At 37.8% G+C, this 21,211-nt stretch overlaps 1 protein-coding gene across 1 annotated transcript in view; it reads right to left on the bottom strand.

Moving 5' to 3' along the window:
* Positions 1–211: 211 nt before the first annotated feature.
* Positions 212–21,211, bottom strand: part of LOC111600556 — a 168,253-nt gene continuing 147,253 nt past the window's right edge. Inside the window, exons 11-13 of the mRNA XM_030224463.1 lie at positions 5,429–5,690; positions 4,396–4,471; positions 212–489 (exon numbers count right to left, since the gene is read on the bottom strand). Of these exons, the coding sequence (XP_030080323.1) occupies positions 261–489; positions 4,396–4,471; positions 5,429–5,690 (567 nt within the window). The 3' untranslated portion in view covers positions 212–260. The remainder of the gene's footprint in view (positions 490–4,395; positions 4,472–5,428; positions 5,691–21,211) is intronic.

The raw sequence follows: 21,211 nt of genomic DNA on the forward strand, positions 1-21,211 counted from the left end.
ACTAGCCGAATACTCTTAGTCGTAGTAATATATACTTAAAGCTTATACAAACCATAGCTAGGCCATATCTTACGTAACTAGAATGCAATTTTATTTATTTAAGTTTCTCCTTCTTTAATATTTCATATTAATTTCTATTTGAATTCACTTTTATATGCAGCCAAATATATATATATTTTATTCATATAGATTTTCGTTGCATGCACCTCGACTAAACTGGTCTATCGTACAACCTGTTTGGAGCTACTGCTTAGATTTAATTAGCTGGAAGTACAGTTGTATGGATCATCAGTACGGAAATTGGGATGATCTTCGTAGGGCTTCAGTCCTGCCGCCTTCTTCTCATCGCGTAGCTTCTCCACCTGCTGCATGACGCGCAAGAAATTGCCCCCGGCTAACTTGGTCAGCTCGTCCATAGTCCAGCCTCCGCCCAAGAGTTCAGCGAACAAAGTGGGATACGAGGAAACATCCTCCAGGCCTTTGGGTGTGCTGCAAGAGAAAGAAAAAACAAAATGTTTATTAAATTTTATTTCTTATATGTGAAAGACTTTTGTTGAATGAAGTTAGAACTTCCTCTTAGTTTAACACATTACTCAATGGTTAACACTCATATTCAATTAGATGTCTTTTTAAAGTTTCTCAGTAATCAAATTTGAATCTTATTCATCTGAGTATATCTCAATTTGGATATCATAGAAATTGTGTTAAATCAGAACAACATTTATATTTGCTATGCACATTCTTCTTTGGGGGTCTTCAATTACATTTTATTTGCTTAATGGCAAATATGGCCATAAAAATTAAACAATAAACCAGACGCTAAATGTACCCAAACCCTGTTCGGATAATAAAGCAGAGCAGGAATTTATGCGAGTGGAGGCTAAATAAATAACAAACAAACAAAATATAATGGCAAATAAATAATAAATTTATATTCCTGCTCGCACTTGAAGAGAAAGAAGAAATAAATAATAATTTACTGTTATACGCAGCGTTTAGGCCACAATTTAAATGACATGGAAATGTAGTATATACAAGTGCTTAAGCACAATACAGGGTGCGCACAGACAGAACGAGTTGGGCAAAAAATAAGTTTCAGTATAATTAAAATTCAGTGAAATTGTGGAGTGCAAATGATATATGATGTAGCTAGTTGGATAGCGTCCATTTAATCAAGCACCCTGTTTTTGTTTTGTTTTAAGTATTTCAAGCATTCTTCAGTCAAACACAAAAACCAATTTCTGTCATTTGCCTTTGTCGTCGTTTATTAAGCTTTTCATATATATTTTGTTTAAGCTGCCTTTGCGGTTCGTCGTCTCTAATACGTGCGTGCATTCTTCCGTCTTCTATTGCTATTTCCATGCACTTCGCTTTGGTATTTTATTGTTTGTGCGCAAATTAATATCTCTCATTTGCGGTTATGGCCAGTGCTTTAAATTCAATTCGCATTCCACATGATAAATTTATCACAATAATCACGCATTAAAAGTAAATTTAATTAACAATACAAGCAGAGATCTGTACGAACTGGAAATACTCTTTCCACTGCTAACAAGGGCCGAGACTAAATTCGCATAAGATTTGATGGAATTCATTTTAATCCGGATGATTCTAATTTGCATATCAATCAAATAGTTTAAACTTTTTTATATATGTATCTTTATCTCTTTTTTAAATTTGTATCCGTATCTTTTTCTTTATATATATACCTGGATCTGTATGTTTGCATATATCATATTGCCAATAGCAGCAAGTCCACATATTAAGATTTCCTCTTTAGTTTCCATTTGGAAATTAAGTTTATACTGATTGACCAGAGGATTTAGTAAGCAATTATTAGAATATATTTGGACTATTTTTAATAGTTTTTGATGTATTAAATCAGCAGCTAAGTCCTGTATAGTATTGCTCTCGTTTAAAAGTCAGTTAAAATATTAATAAAAACCTTTTCTTGTCAGAAGCTTTCTGAAGCATACACATAAGTGAAAGATAATGGGAAATTAAGTATTTATGATGTCAAGAAAAATATATATCTTTTAAATTTTGTTCGTTTTTAAATAAATATTTTTGCTGATTTTTCAAGCTTAGATATTTTCGAAAGCCTAAATTAATAATCAAAGACATAACTCATATGCAAGGTGACAGTTTGACTACTCTGCATTTCATTTGCTTTGACCTCTATGGCCAAGAAATATTAAGCTATATTTAAGTGGTTGAGATGAATTGCATTAGCAATTGCTTTCAACAATTTATGGACAATTATGTAGAACAAAAGATTTGATTAGCTACAAATTCTGAATAATGCCTGAGTTGGCTGATTGGGCTGGTCTGGTGCTTGCTATTTGATACAAGCTTAGAGGATTTGATTGGTAACTCAATGCTATGGTCAGAGTAAATGGAATAATTAAAATGCATCATTAGCTATTTTATATTGGCCATCTTGCAGGTTGCATACGGAAAACGACTGAGGCAATTCATCGACTGAGCCAATTAAAATAGAAAATGAAAAGCGGCAAAGCTAACGAATTTATCTAGTATTTATGAAAATCATAATATTGTGACATACTTCATTTTGTAGCTTAAACTCTCTTCGCATTTTGAGTGTATTTTAATAAACGTTAAAAAATTGGCATAAGCATGCGATAGCCTGGCCAAAACTATGGAAATGTGTCAGGTGTCATTGAAGTGGCTCGGAATGCAGTATTACTAGCAGCAGCAGCAGCAGCAACAACAACTGTAAATGTTGAAAACAACGCAGCTTCAATTGCTGCTTGTTAAACGCATTAAATGCCAGTCAACGCCCTAGGGCGTGGCTGTGGTTGGCCATGCGGGGCTCGAGCCGGAAAAATACCATTTGACATTGTGTAATTTCATAGAATTTTAGATTATTTATTGTGAAATACTTGTGCCACTGTGCGTGTGTGTTGGCAGTGTTATGTGTGTGTTGTGTGTTGTGTGAGTGGCCTATAAATATTCATAAGCGCAATTTCAGTTGTGTTTTTTGCACATTTTTTTTTTGCTGTTGCTTTTTCGGCGAAATGAACTTCGCTTCGTTTTGGAAATTGATTTACATGAAAATTGCTGTCGAAAATTTTCATATGCATGTCGCATTACAACAACAGCGGCAAGCGGCTTGTTGTGGCTGCAAAAATTCTGTGGCATGTAGTAAAAATATTTAATTGAAAAACACGCAACAAATGGCAGGGGTGAGGGTGCGTGGGTGGGCCTGCAAGGGTCAGGACATACAGGGACTGCGTCGCTCCTCAAATTTCGTGGCTTTGTTTGTTTTTGTGCTCTGTGTCGCCAAAATAAAAGGCAGTGAGACGAAAATAAATGCAAATTTTCGGTTGACAGTGTTATCGAGTTATTGCTGCTGATAACGTTGAATGCTAATGATAATGAGAGGTGTGTGTGTGGGTGTGCGTGTGTGCCTCTGACATATTGGTAACCATCAGAGCGAACCGAATTACGTCCACTTCCAGTTTAAGCCCTTTGCAGCAGACACCAAACAATTTAAATTGAAGTGTGAAACAGTTTGGCAAACATCTCTCTATAACTAATTTAAGTTGAAAAGTCTTCGCAGTTGCGACATTATATAGCGCGAATGTATCATTTCATAGTTGTCCTTTGCAGGTCTGAAACTGTTTGCTTTGCTGTAAATGGAAATTTAGGAAAAACTTGAGAAACTTGAGAAGCTTTGCTTATAATACACATATAATATTTATTATTGTTATAGGATTTCTTTAAAGATGAGCTAATATAAGTTGAGTTAGTGAGTTAATATAAGTAGTTGGTATCTACTTTAACTTATTGCTAACGACTCTTTCCATACTATTTAGCTAACTTCTTTACTTTTCTAATGCTTGCTCTACAGATAAAGCACTTATATTTCCTGTCACAACTATTCAACTTCATTATATGGGTCTGGATAGACACAAATATACATGAAACATATATTCTAAGTTCCAAGTCCATAGTCAAGCAGCTAACATACTCTCACAAACTTTGTAAGCTAGTATTAGGAGATACATAAAGTTATTAAGCAATTCTCAAGGCTGTCGCGACGATAAATAGTACATCTGCCCTTGGCAACCAGCATAATTATTCGCTGTGCTTGTTTCTTCCTCTCTTACCCAGTCACTTTTCTCATGCTTCCCGTTTGGAGACCCTAACGAACCGCAATATGAATTGGCAGCCGCAATATGCCAATGTTAAGCTGCTGTACTTAAATAGAATCAATTAATAACTTAAAAACCACCTGGGCAAGGCCAGCGACAGAGAGTGGGAGGGAGAGAGAGACGGGAAGCGATGCTCAGTTACTGTAGCAGTTGCTCTCTGTGAAGCTTGTGGCCAAGGGAAATGCGCATTTAAGTGAAATAAATGACTTTTACTTACTAATTAATGCCGTCGTAGCCGGCGCCGAGGCCAACGTGATCGATGCCAGCAACGCGCTTAATGTGATTAATATGCGCTGTGTGTGTGTGCGTGGGTGTATATCAGCGGGTGTCCGAGTGTGTGAGTGTCGTTTTGCATTTCGTTGTGGGTGGTCAGCAGGATATCGAATGACAAGCATTCAGCCGTGATGTTGTTTTTGTTGTCGGCGAGTTCATTAGAGTCCATTGTTAAGTGAGCGCCGTTGTTGTTGTTGTCGTTGTCGTTGCCACCATCATCATAAGCCGTCGTTATTAAAATTTTGCAAATTTGAAATGTGTCCAGGCGCCAAGACAATGCCATGAAAAGACAAAAAGAGATGGAAACCAAATCATGTCGCATTAGACAATTGCACAATAAATACCAAAAAACAAAATAATATCGCAAAAAGGCAAGCAAACAATTACGAAGTAAAAGATGGAATGTTAACATGTTTTAGATACACTTTAGTTGAAGTTTCTGATTATCGAAATTGAATTTTTGTATTGAGGTATGAAATCATATCGAACTTTTTCTCAGATTCAGATCAACAGATTTGACTGAACTATGTATGCATATAGCAAGCCCTTGAAGGATCATTTGCCGACTTAGTAGTAGCCTCATTTGCCCTTTCGATTCAATATCCATTATTAAGCTCACTCACAGCGGCAGCATACCCATTTGGCTTAGGGTAGGAGCAACCGAATTGTGTAAAAGCCAACGAAACAGGAAGTGATTACGTCCACCATTTTGATGGCGTGTCAAAAGCAATGCCAACAAAAAAAATGGCAGCGCAAGCCGAGAGGCAATAATGAACTAGCTGAAACAATGGGCTGACAATCAGTGGTGCTGGGTGGCACTGGGTGCTGCCACAGAGACCGCAGTCAGTCGGCGGCGTTAATTGTTTTGCATGCTTACAAAAAATTGCACAAATTAAATGGAATTTCATTGAAGGCAAAAAAAGGAAATGAAACGAGCTTAGAAATCAAAGTTAATACAATTTTAATGGAAAACTTACCGACTGCATCCTGAACCGTGGAATTGTCGCTGCAGGACAAAAACTTTGAATAAAAGTTGACCATGACGAGGCCGCCGTTCTTGGCCAGCGACTGCAGGATGTCGTCCTGGACGTTGCGGCTCGTATTGCACAGCTCGTAGGCAGAGGAGTGCGAGAATATGACTGGAGCCTCGCTCACCTCGAGAGCGTCGCGCATTGTGCCCTTGGAGACGTGCGACAGATCCACCATCATGCCCAGCCGATTCATCTCGCGTATGATTGTCTGCAACGAGTCAAAGGGGGGCCAGGATTAATGAAAGTTCGTTAGTCAGTGATTAGAGCGTGGTCAGCAGACATTCGGCGCTGACTGTGCGGGGTCTTAAATGGCTTTCATATCAAAATGCGATGCCATAAGCTAAGCCCACGTCATAAAACAAAGGCAACGAGCGATTGAGTGGAGGCGGCGACCAGAGCAGCACCCAAGCACCAAAAGGACAACCAAACAGTTTCATTATGCATGTACTTTTACTTAACCTTTGACCCTCGCACAATGGCTAAGTAAATTGATATTGCTTTGTCTGTCTGTGTGTCTATCTGGGCCTCTGTGTGAGTGTGTGTGTGTCTGTCTCTTCGTCCCACTGTAATTTGTATTTACGCGCGGATTTATGGCCGTTGCGTCATGTGTGTGTCTGCGTGTGTGAGCAGCTTACATAATTACTAATCAGATGCAGTTACATTTGGCGCCACAAATTATGAGCAAATTAATTACACTGCGCGAGATTAACTTCAGTAGCAGAGATACTTATCAAGCACTCAAAACAAGCTCAAATTTCGCATTCAAATTGCAGAGCTACAAAATGTATCTAGCAACTGCAGAGGATCTAAAGATATATATATATATATATATATATATATATATTTGATTTGCATATATATATTTGCAAATGAGAAGCAAAGCAGTAGATGGAATTTAGTTGTCTTTGAGGTAAATTTATCTATATTTAGTTGGTTTAAAGTCAACTTATCTGTAGCTAAAATGTGAACAAATTTGTTATTTTTTAAGTGAATTTTTGGCTGCTAAGCCAAGTTTTTCTACAAATTTTTATCATTTTGAATGAATATTTTTAAAATATACTTTAAATTTTCATTATTTATACAAAACTAAATTACATTAAGCTATTAAACAACTCATTTCATTTGAGACATAGTCAAGCCGAATTGTCGACAAACTTAAAAAGCATCAAATAAATTTCTTTGCAAATTTAGTTACTAATATCTGATAGAGCTACTCCACATCTTCAAATTCTCTTTTAAATCCCTTTTTGCCATGTAGCTGAGTTCACACACAACAGCTGCTCCAAGCTCCATCTATCTGTTCTCTCATAAACACCTCTCGACCAGGTATAAACCCCTTCAGATTCCAGTTAACTAAGCTCTTTGCATGCATGAATCAGTGAGTCAATTCATCAATTTAATATTTGTGTACAACTAAATTCTTGCAGTAGAGTTTTTTTCAGTGTATGCTATGTGCGATTCCATTTCGCAGATAATTTTTAATTGCCCTCGTGAGTGCGCGGAGCGCGCGGCGCAGCAGCAGGAGTTGGGAGAGTTGGCTAAATCGGAGTAGTTGGGGGAGTGAGAGATCTAACCATATAGTCAATAGTTAGAAACGGGCGTCTGTTTGTTTGGGGCTGTTGGCCTTAAATTAGCTAACAAATTGCAGTTGGCCGAAATGCTCAATTGCCATAATGCCTGTGCACTTAATGGGCGTGGCATTAAAGCTCGAACGTAAACACGGTCAAAACTAATTGGAATCATTCGAATGTATCTGTGTGAGGATATCTGACTATGTGTGCTTATGGCCGAGTGTTGTGCTCCAGAAAATGTGTATTAAATGCTTATTGTCGCCTAATTACACACACACACACATACATACACAATAGCAAATGTTGTCTGAACAATGGGGGCGTGGCAGACTGCGCATTAAATCTTAATTAACGGTGCACACAGCACGGCTTATGCAACTGTCAGTACCTCTGTGAGAGAATGTGTGTGCCTGAGTGTGTATGTGTGTATGTGTGTGTATGTGTGTGTATTTGTGTGTGTGTATGTGTGTGTGTATGTGTGTGTGTGTCTGTGTGTTCTCTGAGCTGTTTACAGCAAGTTGAAGCAGTAAATTAAAATATAACAAATTATTTGGTGATTAATTGCTAAGGCCCCGCCAATACGTTATTTATATTTATGGGACATATATATATATATATACTATATAATATGTGCTGATAGCTAGCATATATTCTTTTTACAATTCATTTAACAATCAAAATAAATGTAATCAATTCAATTGCAATACATTTTTATTTTTGCTTGGCCCATTTAATTGCACTTTTAATTGAGACCATTATGGTGCCACGCGGCGTATGCTTAATGCTATCCCACACGCAAATTTGCCAATAAATAAATGAGTAAATCAATTATTTACTTTTAAATGCATTAACTCTGCTGTTAAAATGATGCCAGCTAATAATATATATGTATATATATATGTATATGTATATGTATATGGTATGCCAAATGAAACGTGCCCTAAAACGAGCCGAATACCAAACCGTATTATATTCTTATTAGAAAACAGCTTAGATTTCACATACAAATTTTTGAAAACATTTCTTGCTATTAAGTCGAAATAACTTAGCCTTCAGGCATTGCACTTGTCTTAATAAATTATTTGAAAATGAATTCAAATGTCTTAACAAATATCTTAAAGTGTCTAAAGTCGTCCAACTTCTCTTTTACTGTTCAAAATTTATCTAAATTTATTTAAAAATGAATTGGTATCTTGTATGTTGTATGTTGCTATTGACTTTATGATGCTGCTATTTGAGCAGCCCTATAAATGTCCATATGCCACATTCAAGTAACATCGAGTAGCTCGCTTGTGGCCTGCTGTCTATGTTCGAATTGTGGACAACGTTATTAAGCCACCAGTTAAAACCGCCAAAAGGCGATGCGCATAATGCGAATCACTGGCTTTGCCGCTGACTGAGTGACAGGCAAATTGAGGAGCAACTTTTCACAATGCTCATTAATGTCAGACTTCAGCTGCCAACTACCTACCAGTTGCCTCTCCCGGCCACTTTTGTATCGATGTGTCAGGCTTTAGCCTCAGCTTCGGCTATAGCGTGAGGCGCCAACAATGCCGCTGTCAGAGGCAAACACAAAAAGAGAAAAAGAGCAAAAAGAACTGGCCACAGGACTCGGTACGCATCCTTGCAGCCATTTGCTGCCATGTCGGATTGATGCCTTTTGTTAGCCATTTCAATTGTGAATGCGAAATTGTTATTAATTTTTGGTTGCGGCCAAATGCATTTTTTCGTATAGATTAGCGGCGATTCACAATTAAATTTCGATTTTCCACTAAAAAGAGCATATATAAATGGAATTCCAGCTAAATATGCTTACAAATTTAATATTCAATTAGCAGTCGAGGCACCATTTTGCTGCATCGATAACAACAAATCTGCCAACGTTTTTAAATTGCATTCAGTTTTGCGTTTATTGTTTTTTGTTTGTTTTATTTTTTTTTTTTGGGGTAAAAATATTGCATTTAAATTTGCTTAAATCTGCGCTAAAATAGTTAAATGAACTTTTGGGCAAAAATAAATGAACTGGCATAACGAAACAAATGCCAAGCCACAAAACGAGTTAACATGGACACACATATATATATACATATATATGTGTATATATATAATATATTCACTCACTCGCAAAGCGTATTCTGTTACGTGTTTGGCAAAAACTCATTAAAAACTTTAAATTGAAATAAAATAAAATGCATATTTATATTCATATATATATATATATATATTATACATATATACTCCATAATATCTATATATACTTATAACTGGGCCAATGCATTTGAAACCTCGTGACAATATGCAAAAAGTTGTAAACTCGCCAAATATCCTTTTGCAATCGGCTTATAAATATTGCACAGACCACAAATGTGTTTCAATAAGTTTTATGGAACAGTTTATAATTAATTTGCATTTTTGTTTCGGCTCTTGCGCAAATCTTTCCTTTCAGCTGTTTCCCAAATGAGAACATATTTAATTAATTTTATTCAACTCTCTGTGTACCACGGCAATTTCGAATTGCATATCCTGCTTGATTGACGCATTGATTGCCTGAGTGACTGACTGATTAATGATTTAAACGCTGCTCTGAAGGTAAGCTGACAGAATGTTTTACAACATTTACAAATGTTATGTTAAGTTAAGATTCTCGATTTAAATAAGTGAAAATTTTTTTAACATAATTCGTCTTTTCACCATTTGATTGGGTTTTCAAAGTTATTTTCTAACAGATCTTGGAATTATATTCCTTTGAAAGCTAAGCATTGAGATGTTCTTTTGTCAGCGAGAGCTTTGCGCCAGGACAGCAAGAGTTAGTTAGCTTTTTGAGTCTTTTAATGCTGGTTTAGTACGTCCTCAAATTATAAAGATGATCGCATCATGTGAGCAAAGATTTTTGTGGCTGTATGGAAAATATAACTTGCAATTCCACAAAAAACAGTAAAACATATAAAAAAATATATTAATTAATGGAAAATAAGTTTGGAAACATCAAACGACTCAGTAAAAAATATATAAAAAATATATATATGATTTTAAAAGTTATTGCTTTTTAAATATATTTTATTTTATATCAAAATTTAATTTGTTTTATATATTAAAAATTTTATATTTATGTAATGTTTGTGAATATATTATAATATTTGTATATTGGCATAATTGTTGGTTTCATAAATAGTGAATTCACTTTATACAAAATATTGCTTGGCTTGAATACACATGGAATATAAATATAAAAATAGTATAAATTATTTAATAAAATTTTATTATGTTAGCATTTGATACACAGTTTTTAAGCCTTTAAATGGAGTTAAATGTATTACCCAGAGCGAGAGCTAAGGAGCCTTTTCAATTTACAAAAAAGATTTCATTGTCAGCAAGTCGCGATTCGCATTTTGCACACACAAATTGTAAGAATAATGAGAGCTCCACGGAGCTCTTATCTCTAAATACTGAGTGTGCTTACGCAGCACGCGAGGCAGATATATATATGAGATCCAGTGGCTCGATTTCGCCCCCTCATGTATAGATTGGAATGACCTAATAAATCCGTTTTATGTCTTGCCTTGGCGCCGCCTTCGACTGCCCGGAAATGCTGGCGGCTGTGGCTGTGGCTGTGGCTTCGGCTGAGGCTGCGGCTGCGTCTGCGGTATATTCACTTCCTGTTACTTCAACTCCCACTCGATTCATATTCAAATTCGAATAGTGGGCGTGGATAGGGGTGCGGCCTACGGGCCGTCATTTATTGTCTGCGCCATTAGCTGCACTAATGATCCATTCAGGCGCAACTGGAGCAGCAAAAGAAACCTAAAGCGAACCCATATTCAAATTCAAATTCAAATTCAGCCATAGCCGCAGCAGCAGCCACAACTGCCAGTTGCCAGCTGCCAGCTGCCAGGGGCCCCGTCTCCGAACCAGACATACAAACACATTGGCATTGTCAATATGCTTAATGGATTTTCAAATATTTAAACAGCCCGACAAGCAGCGAGCATGCGGCTAAGCCTGAGCTTGAGCCAGAGCCAAACAGCCGCCAGGCATTAGCGTATCGGAATGCCATTGCTGACTTCACTACAACTCCATTTGGCGACAGGACCCAAATGCATTAGCCACATTAACTCATTATCTAAATACAAATCAAATATTCTCTGAGACAATTAACAATGGCAGCGCAATGAAATGGAACACGATTTTTGATTGATTGATAAGATAAAAACTAGACTCGAGTAAGCAACAGGAAAACAAGTTACTTGAATCTTTTACAGTTATGTATGTGACAACTTTTAAGAACCGTTTATATCATTTGTATACACTCAAAAGGTAAAAGCAGGTTGAAGCTGATATCGATTAGAAATATATATATTTTTGCGTAATAGAAATTTCTTCTACTCTAGCAAAGTCTTATGGCTGGCACATATGAATATATTCACTTGATAGTTGATATTGATTAGAAATATATACATTTAATGCTAGTAGAACTGTCTTCTCCTGTATGAATATATATTCTTGACTTTATCAAAGAAAGCTCATACAATATGCAAAGCTTACTATATATCTTTTTGATATCAGAGGTGTTTGTATTCAGCTCTACAGTTCGTCTGTATACGAAGTGTTGCAGGTACTAGCAAAGCACTTTAAGGTATAAATAAGACACTTTAGCTTATCAAGCAGCTCTAAAAATGTATGAAAGTTGAAAATCATGTTATGGCCATATCTTGGGCTAAGCAGTGTCTATCGCTATGCAATTATTTGCCAGCTGTCAAGATGCTGTACGTATAATATCTGTTGGCTATTGGCATTACTTAAAAATAAAAAATAAAAAAATAATTGCGGATGATTTTAGCCAAAGCTCAGCTGCAGGGCAAGCAATAAGAGTGCTTGCTAGCAGGTAAGATAAGGTAAACTCGCACACACACGCACGCACACAGTCGCACTTGCACACTCGTATTGGCACTCATAAGCAGCGCTTGCAACTGGCACGCATTGCGCGCTTGAAATAGCACAAAAATGTTTGCATTTTCTTGCGTAGGATTTTCCCGTTTCCCCCAGTTCACGATCTAAGGCGCATAGCCAGAACGAGACTCTCAGTTTTTCCCGTTTCCCGTTCCGCGCTGATGGCTGTCAGAGGCTATAATTGAAGCTCTTAGTTGTCGGAGCGGATGAGGGCGGATGGCATAGGAGGTAATGTAGGTAAGGAAAGCAACAATCAAATAGCAGAGAAAACTGCAACTGAAATTACAACCCAGGGCATTCGCCAGAGTGCAGAGAGCAGCTGCCATTGCCTCAAATAAGATATAAGAGCCAAGATATAACTCGAGAGCAGCTAAAGCGAAATAAGCCAAGCAAAATATACACAGGGTGTCTGTGCGTGTGTGTGTTGCTGTGCACAGCAAATGTTGCAATAAATTGCTTGCAGCCAGGTGAAATTAATTGGAAAGATATTTCAGCTATTTTAGCTGCTACCCAAATTCCTTTGGCTGGCTATTGAAAACTTAATTAAGACTATGCAAATACTTAGTTGTCTTCAGCATTTCCCGCACGTACAGCTAATTAAGCACAGCGTTCTTTTATATCCATGTTGTTCGAACAGCGGTTGGAAAGCAAAAACCCAAACAATTTGCACTAAATTATGCATACGCAGGGTGTGACGCGAGCTCAACGAGCCGTGTGGCCAAAGAACTGACAGTCTTTTGGCCACATCTCACATGACAGTCGCTGGCCTCAAGTCTTGTCTTGCCTCGTACCAGAGACAATTTGACATTTGAGCCTGTCAGTTCAGCGGCAAATTCAGTCCAAATAAAGCAAAGTCAATGGGAAAGGTAGTTGAGGATATAAATATTCATAATGAAAACAAACACTTGCTTTGGCCGTAGTAAGAGCGTTGTGATTCGATAAGATAATAACATGGCATTAAGTAAATTAAAGAATCTAGTCAAGACTTGAGATGAATAAGATGCTATTAAGTAAATTATTGACTCAAGTCAAGGCTTGAGATGAATAAGATGGCATTAACTAAATTATTGAAGCTAGTCGAGGCTTGGGATGCCTTTCTGTTCAGTTGTTCAAATATTGCGCATACGCCATGTGCTGCGCACCCGGTTTTAGTTAATGCATTTTTCAACTAAACCTGACTTCAATTAGCTTGCTAAAAAATTCATTAAAAACTTTTAGCGAGCGACATGCAGACAGGCAGATAGAAAGCCAGGCGGACTCAGCGAGTCAGCGGCTTGGAGAGTTGGCTGTCTTGCGGCTCCCTAAGCAGCCAACTTGAATATTTTATAAACTGTCGTTAGTGCCGTTTCCCCAACTACTTCTACGGCTCAGGCCACACACTGCTTTTTGCCAGGTCATACAATTTGTTGCAACAGCAAGCAAGTAGAAAAAATACGTGGCACAAGAAAAGAAAAACGAAATAAGCGTAGCAAATCTCTCGTATAAGTTGCGACTGAGACTGGAAACTGGCTGCCTCGTGTTGATGGCGACGTCTGCGCCCGCAGGGAGCATCAAGCACGGCAATCGCAACAACAACAACAACAGTAAATAGAGGCGACGTGGCCTGGGCCTGGCCTTAGCTGGCTTGGCCAAGATGGATGGCCGAATATTTAGTGGGAGGTCAGCTAGTTGCAGTTGCCAGTTGGCAGGTGGCAGGTGGCAGGTGGGAGATAGCAGCTGCTGCCACACACGGCAGGTCACAGTTGCCAGTTGGCAAACTTGTGCGACATTACAAAATTACCAATGTGAAAATCAATTTCACCAATTTTCAATATTCCCATAGGGAGCAAAATGCTGAATACTTTATATTAAACTCAAAGTTGGACGGCACAAGAACTTTTATAGATTTTTTGTTCAAGCTTAAAAAACTTTGTATGCTTTATTTAAATGTATATGGTATGAACGTTAGCTTGGAGAAACAAATCAAACTTGCGCCAGCTGTGAAGCATTGCTCTTTATTTCATTTGGGAATTATAAGTGCGAACATTGGGAGCTTGTTGAATTAGGCTTTGGGGCTGAGCCTTAAATGGACTTCTAACGTTCAAATTGCACTTTTATTTATATAAGTGTGTGAGGCTGTATGTGTAAGAAGAGTGCTAAGAGTGTACGCCCCAGCTCGACCGAGCACATGTATTCTGTTTCATTTAGCCAACTGAGTGAATGCGAACGAGTTGGTAAATGGATTTTGGGCAAACATCAAATGAAACTTCTTGGCAAAGGACTCAAATTGTGTCTTAAGCTGGACTCAACATGCATTAGCAACACGCAGCAGGAGGCCCCCGCTACTCCCACTGTGTGGGCGTGACAGGGCAAACAAAAGTCGGCTCGACTGCCAGCTGTTGTTACAGTTGAATACATTCTGTGCAAAAGGTGAAAACAAAAGCCGTTACACATGTGGCTAGATAATAACATTCTCTGAGCACTTGAGTCGTCCCCAGCGCCCAGCTCCCAGCTGCTAGCTCCCAACTCCCAATCGCAATTTTAGACCTCTACGTCTGAGGCTCAGCCTCAAATCTCAGCCTCACAGCCGCTCAGCCTCTCAGCCTCTGCCGACAGGTGCGCAAAATTTTCAGTTGAATCTCGGCCAGCTTTGGGCACAGACTGTGCCGTGTCACATTTTTAGCCCTGCCAAACGTGCCCAGACAATGGCAAAAAGGTCAACACTAGTTGGGCATTAACCCATTCGACATGCCAGCCATGGATGAGGCCACTTTGGGGTCGTTGAGCGAGAGCAGAGGGGATTTGCCCCAACCTCAAGGATTTCAGATGTGACTGTGCGTGGCGCGCGTGTTGTTGGACAGCCGAAAGCTGTGTAAATAGCATTTAAGTCCCAGGTATTCCATGGGCTGAGTCGCATTCAGCTCGTTACATTTCGAGCAGTCTGAGCCGACGAGTGGCTATTCGGTTTTAGACAAGCTTTATAAATAGAAGCCAAATGGAATAGGCATGTATTTCACGTTCCAACGATGGCCTACAGTTGACTGCAGCATGTATGCCAAAACCAAGTCAATTTTTATATATGCGAGCAAAGACATTTGGATTGAAACTCAAAGTTGTCAGAGAAAATTGAAAATGCAAGAAAAGAGAATTTTACAAATTAAGTTGTAATTTGATTAATGTGCTGAAATTTGTATATGATTTGATGAGACTGCTTCCTTAGATAGAGTTGAGTTGCGTCTGACAGAGAATTTATTTAGCTTGTGCTTTTTCTCTATTCAATATATGCCGGACGATTTTAAACTCGTCAGTCCGTTAGTTCAAATATTCTGTTATATAGATTCTTTAACTTAATATAGATCAATATATGCAAAGCGCTTCGCGTTGAAAATAGTTTTCTATTCAGTTTGAAGCTCGCGTTCGCTATGGTGTACCTGTTGCCAGAGACTCTAATGAGAGTTGTTTTTTTGGCGTGTGCACACAACAGCGTCAAAGGTTAAGCCACAGTGAGACCGAAAAGAATTTACATATCATGGATCAAACACAGAGCAAGCCGAGTAGTTGGCATGGATGAGAGATGCGAGATGATGGGTTTGCCCGAGGGCGCCTGCAGAACTGTTGGAAAAACAACACGCGTCTACATACATATGCATAAATTTCACGCACAACTGAATTGCGATGGCGTTGGCGTTGGCGTTGGCGCTGGAGTGTGTGCGGATATGTGTGTGATGGGGCGTGGGCGGAGCTGTGTACCATACTGCAACGATTGGGTGCGGAAATCTGCACAAAGGAGCCCGGCCGGGTACACTGAAAAACAAACCACATTGGGTGCCAAGAGAGCTGGGCAGAGACAGTTAAATAGACAGGCTGACAGGCGTCGCTGGGCGTGCAAAATTCTGAAATGCCGTCATTAATCTTTATTTGCGCCGGCGAACGCGTGAATAATTTAGCTACCTAATAATAAATCATTGCAGCTGTGCATTAGTTGACTGTCGCTCATATATGCTGTGCTCCCACTCCCCTGTGCGCGTGTGTGCTTTGTCCCTTGGTCCTTGCCCTTTATCTCCCAGCGGAAGTGCCGAGTAACATGCTTAAATGCTTATCAAATTTAATGCGCCTCACACCCAACAGCCTGATGAGCATTAATTAATTGCCAGCGCCTGCGACATTTCAGACAAAACGAAACCAACATCAAATCCGCATCCAAATCTTTAAGTTAGAACTTTGGCCGGGCCTAAAGAATTTGCAATTACAGGTGAACGCTTCCTCCACTTGGGTCTAGTTGGGAATCTGACGAAAATTTCATTTGCCAAAATGAGCTCAGGATCACACTTGGCTAAACATTACGCATACGACGCTTGGACAAACATTTGTCTATTCACGCTGTGCGCACTGAGTTCACAGAAGCAAATTCAACTCAATTTCTGCCTAACATGCTGAAGCAAGTTATAAATGAAAGGATATAGAAAAAGGGAACCAAAAATTGGAAAGCTTTACTTAGCAGCTTTACTTACTTGCAGAAAATTAAAATTCGCATAAGATTCCAGCACTAAGAAATTATACAAATATATAAGAAAGAATATATATATTTTTTACATATATAATATAAATATTTAAGTTGGCGAAATAGAAGTGAAACGCTTAACTCTTGAGGATATTCACTTGTGTAAGCGCGTCTGGAATGGCTTCTCTCCCCCTTTGGGCGCACGCGACGTATGCGCAATAACCAGGGAATTCAACACACACGCGGTTGGTGGCTTCCAACAGCTGGGAAATACTTTTGCATTTAACAGTTTTTTGGCTCCAACATTGTCCAAACAATCAAGCCACATTCAAACGTAATTTCAATAGATGTGTGTGCACATAATTTAATTACAGGGCAAGCACAAAAATGTGGTCGAAAATACTTAAAAATGAGTAAATGTGAGGAACGTTTTTTCACACACACACACATAGGCAGAGAAGACAATTTTGTAGCTGCAAATGCATTTAGTTGAAGTAGGAATTTAAATTAAACTATGCAGAGAAAAATTATAGCTTAACAATTCCCCAAGCTAGGCAGCTGCAGCCAGGTGCAGGCAGATAAATTGCGGTGCAAGTGTTTGGCAGTTGCCATCAAGTGGGAAAGTGTCAGGTGGCAAATACAATTAAATATTCAAATGTACAATCAATAAATGGTTTGAAAATTTGTGATACAGCAATTTGCTGTACTATATATCCTGCATCCTGCAACCTGCATCCTGTGTGCTGTCTGCTGCAGGCATTTACAGAATTTCACTATTTTGGTCATTTTCTTCTTTTTTTTTCATCTTCCAATTTTCATTTGATGTGCCCTACAGGGCATGCATTGATGATGCATAATAAAACACACTGAACAGGTCTATGAAGCATTCAATAGTAAATGCCTGCTGCTACAGGGCATCAGGCAGTCGTCTATGCAGAACTTTGCTCGATTTTTTTTTTGGATTTTAAAATGCATGCAGCTCGTTGCAGTTGCATTGCGGTCAATTGCAGTGTCAAACTTGCAAATATTTTCAATTAAAAGCGTTTGCATCTCTACCCCCCAAACCTTATCTATCTTCGTGTCCCCCACCCTCTCTCTTCGGAGCTCTCTCTCTCTCTCTGCATTGTTGATCTTTGCTGTACTTTTGTCTCGATTTAATTGTGTATGCAGAGGCGTTGCTGCTGCCACAAATGGTGGGCGTCAATACTGCTAGTCGATGTTAAAATGCTGACATTTTTCTTCATTTTTTTGTTGTTGTCAGCATAACAAAGCGAATCGTGTTGCAATTCACACAGCCCGGCCGTAAAGCTTACATTCAGGTGGTCTGCATTTAAATTGTAGATAAATATTCCTGTATTTTACGAATACCATTTTGTGCAATCATAGAAAAGTTACTCGCATTTTTCGCATTACCAATGCCCAGGCTACGTTTAGTCCGTTGGCTTATAGATTGCACAACAGATAAATGCATAAATATCAGTCTAGCTAGCTGTGCGCATTCCAGTTATAAAAGCAATAAAGCAGTTGAAAACAGATTTTTAAATTACAAATTTATGGTAGATGAAATTTTGAAAAATATATAATAAACAAGAAAGAAAGCTCTAGTCGGTGTGTCCGACTAGGATATACCCTTATCGAAGTTATATTTGCTCGCCTTCACAACACGCAACAACTCTACCAAATATATAAATAATTCTTGAAGGGCATTATATATAGGTATGAATATATATTATGTATAGGTACATAGTAAATATTGGTATAAATATTACTATATTTACTATTTCACATTTTTTATTTTTCTTATATTCTTTTCTGACTTTTCAATATTTTTTTATTCTTTTTTATTTATTTTAGAAATTTTTTCTATTTTTTAAGAGAGAAAATTGTCAAAATTATTCATTTTGTAATACATAAATTGACTATTTAGCAAACATTTGTCAATGTTATTGTTATAGGTATTTAATATGATAAATATATTTATATATATTATTCATTTATATATTCTTATATTATTATGTTTTTAAATATTTATTAAATATAAATATATATACATGTAAGTGTTTTTGTAAATATTTAATGTGTGCAAAATGTAATGCTAAGAGAACAGATTCTCTGCGTATGACAAACACTAAGCACCATTTGCACACAACTTTACTGTACCACAAGGCGGTAAACAAAAAAATGCTCTTAAGTATGTATGTATAAATATATTATATAAATACAAATATTATTTATTTTATTAAATATATTAAATAGTAAGTTAAGAAATAAACAATTTTAAGAGAACAAAGCAGCAGGGGTAAATACCAAATGACTCTTAACTTAACTAGCATTAGGAAAATGATCATGAAAAATCATTTTGCTAATGATCATTATTGTTAGCGATATTTACCAATAACAATCATGTACACAAATGATTATTACTATTAATGATCATTATCGCTAATGAACATTATGACAAACTTCATTATTATAATAAAAATTATTGATTATTAATAATTAAAGGTTACTAATATACTAAAACATAAATGTTTAACATTTTAACATTTCAACAATTAAATATTAAAAATTTATTTAACAAAAAATCTTAAATATATTTATTTAAACAATTACAATATTTATTAAATATATAAAATTATTTAAACTTAAACAATTTAACAAAAAAAACTTAAATTTATTCACCACTTGCACTGATCACCACTGCGACTGACCCAGTCCAGGTCATAAACTTGACTGATCGCCACAGCCGCTGCTGCGCCCTTTTATACCCAAAAGTCACTCAAACGGCAACGCCAGCAGAGCTGCTGAGTGCTTTTTGAGTGAAAATGTACACTTATTTTGAATTATGTTGGAAGCAGAAGGAAAGGCGAACAAGCAAAGCTATGTACACCCAACTTGTCATTGTGATCGTGAATATATATGCAATACATAGCTACTTCATATATATGTGAATAAATGTTTTTTTTTTCTATTTTTCTATTGAGCATATTTATTACTTTTTTACTCATTTTACACGATGTAAACGACAGACAATATTTGCAACTATATAAACAGCTACGGATCATGCTGGTCACATATATAAATATATATACTTATAAATATATATACTTATATATATATATTTATATATATATATATATATATCAACTTGCCTGCGCGACAGAATTGAATCGAGGGAATGAATTAATTTTTAATTAATTATTTTATAAGAGTTTAAACACAAGGCGTTACACATCAGAGCAACAATCAGTTTAGCATAAATCATAAAACAAAAGGCTGAATTCCAAACAATTATATTTAATTGTACAAAGAAACGATTTGATTTTCTGCAGCTAAATTGAAAAAAAAAACTGAATTGCTAAAATAAGTAGCCAAAAGTGCCTCCATTATATCCATTATGCCTAGAAGCCAGTATGAGCTGTAGTAGGCTTATATATTTATGTTGTTCTGAAAAGATTGTGGACATTAAGCCTTCATTAGTTTCCTAAGCATACGTTTTTTATACGTAGTTAGAATTCGAATGCCGTGGGAAGAGTACAGCTGCGTCTTGTACTAGCATACAAATTAATATGTTGCTGGTCCAGCGATGAACTAGGCGTCGGTGGCAGGTCCAGCGTTGATCGGGTAATTATAATCTTCTTATGATGATTATGTTGGAGGGTTTGACTTCACCCCCTTTTCTATTAACTGGCCTTGTGGCTCAGCAATGATCAGAAATATAACAATTTGATTACGGCGGTGTGCCGGAGTAGTGCGGGTTTATTCTTCAAACTTCAATGCAAAACTGATTTTTAGCTACATAGAATATTTCACTTAAGCTAAGCCAAAACTCGCATCACACCACAATGTCATGGTCGGCAAGCCGACTCAGCAATCTTAGGCAATAACGGAAACTCTTGCAGTAAACAAAAGTATCTGGTTACCGCCGCTGACCATTGCAGTTATAGCGCGCTGATACAAAGTATGCAGTGTCGCAATTGCGAGGGCTGTTTCTTAACCTACGAAACACGCGATAGCGAGGGTTGGTTATAAACTTATGAAATACCCTATATTAAATGTTATGTGTTAACTACTCCCCCTTCAAGTGTAAGGCCGCCCTCGGCCGACCCAATTCCGGCGACGACTTCTCGTAATTGCTTCGCAGACTTCCTTGCGTCGATGAACCGCCAAAGGGTGAGGCCAATGCAGATTAAAGCACAGCATATACCTCCAATGATGAATGCCACACGATAAGCTTGATCAGTTCCGGCGTCTTTCTTGAATTGCTGTATCTCCTCCAAATTACGTTCATTTAAACGATGAAGATAAGGGAGGCTGAGGACATCTTGGCTGGCAGTGATGTTCAGCAAGGGAGAGTTGGCAATGCCCGGGACTCTATTGCGTACGTTGTTGTGGTTGTAAAACAGAGTCCCGTTGATCGCGACTCGGTCCCCGAACGTAATGAGATGCGTGCCGTGTACTTGGATTTCAGTGCCGTTATCCACCTGGATCCTTGCGGACCCGTCGTTAAGAATGATGATTCCATCATCTACGTGGGTGATTATTTCCAGGTTGCTCGGCTGGATTTCACAGTGTGCCGTGCCACCTGCATGGAGCTCTTTGGCACATGAACTCTCTAATGCCAGACGACAAAAGGTGGCTCCAGGTGAAGCGGTGCAACTCTGCAGTGTGTGGGTTTTTCCATCGCATTCGGCTATGACGTTGTCAGGCAATCGCAATATGAAATTCTTG

The sequence above is a fragment of the Drosophila hydei genome, unplaced genomic scaffold, assembly GCF_003285905.1.
Source record: "Drosophila hydei strain 15085-1641.00,03,60 unplaced genomic scaffold, DhydRS2 tig00008114-arrow-pilon, whole genome shotgun sequence".
NCBI classification, from domain to species: Eukaryota; Metazoa; Arthropoda; class Insecta; order Diptera; family Drosophilidae; genus Drosophila; species Drosophila hydei.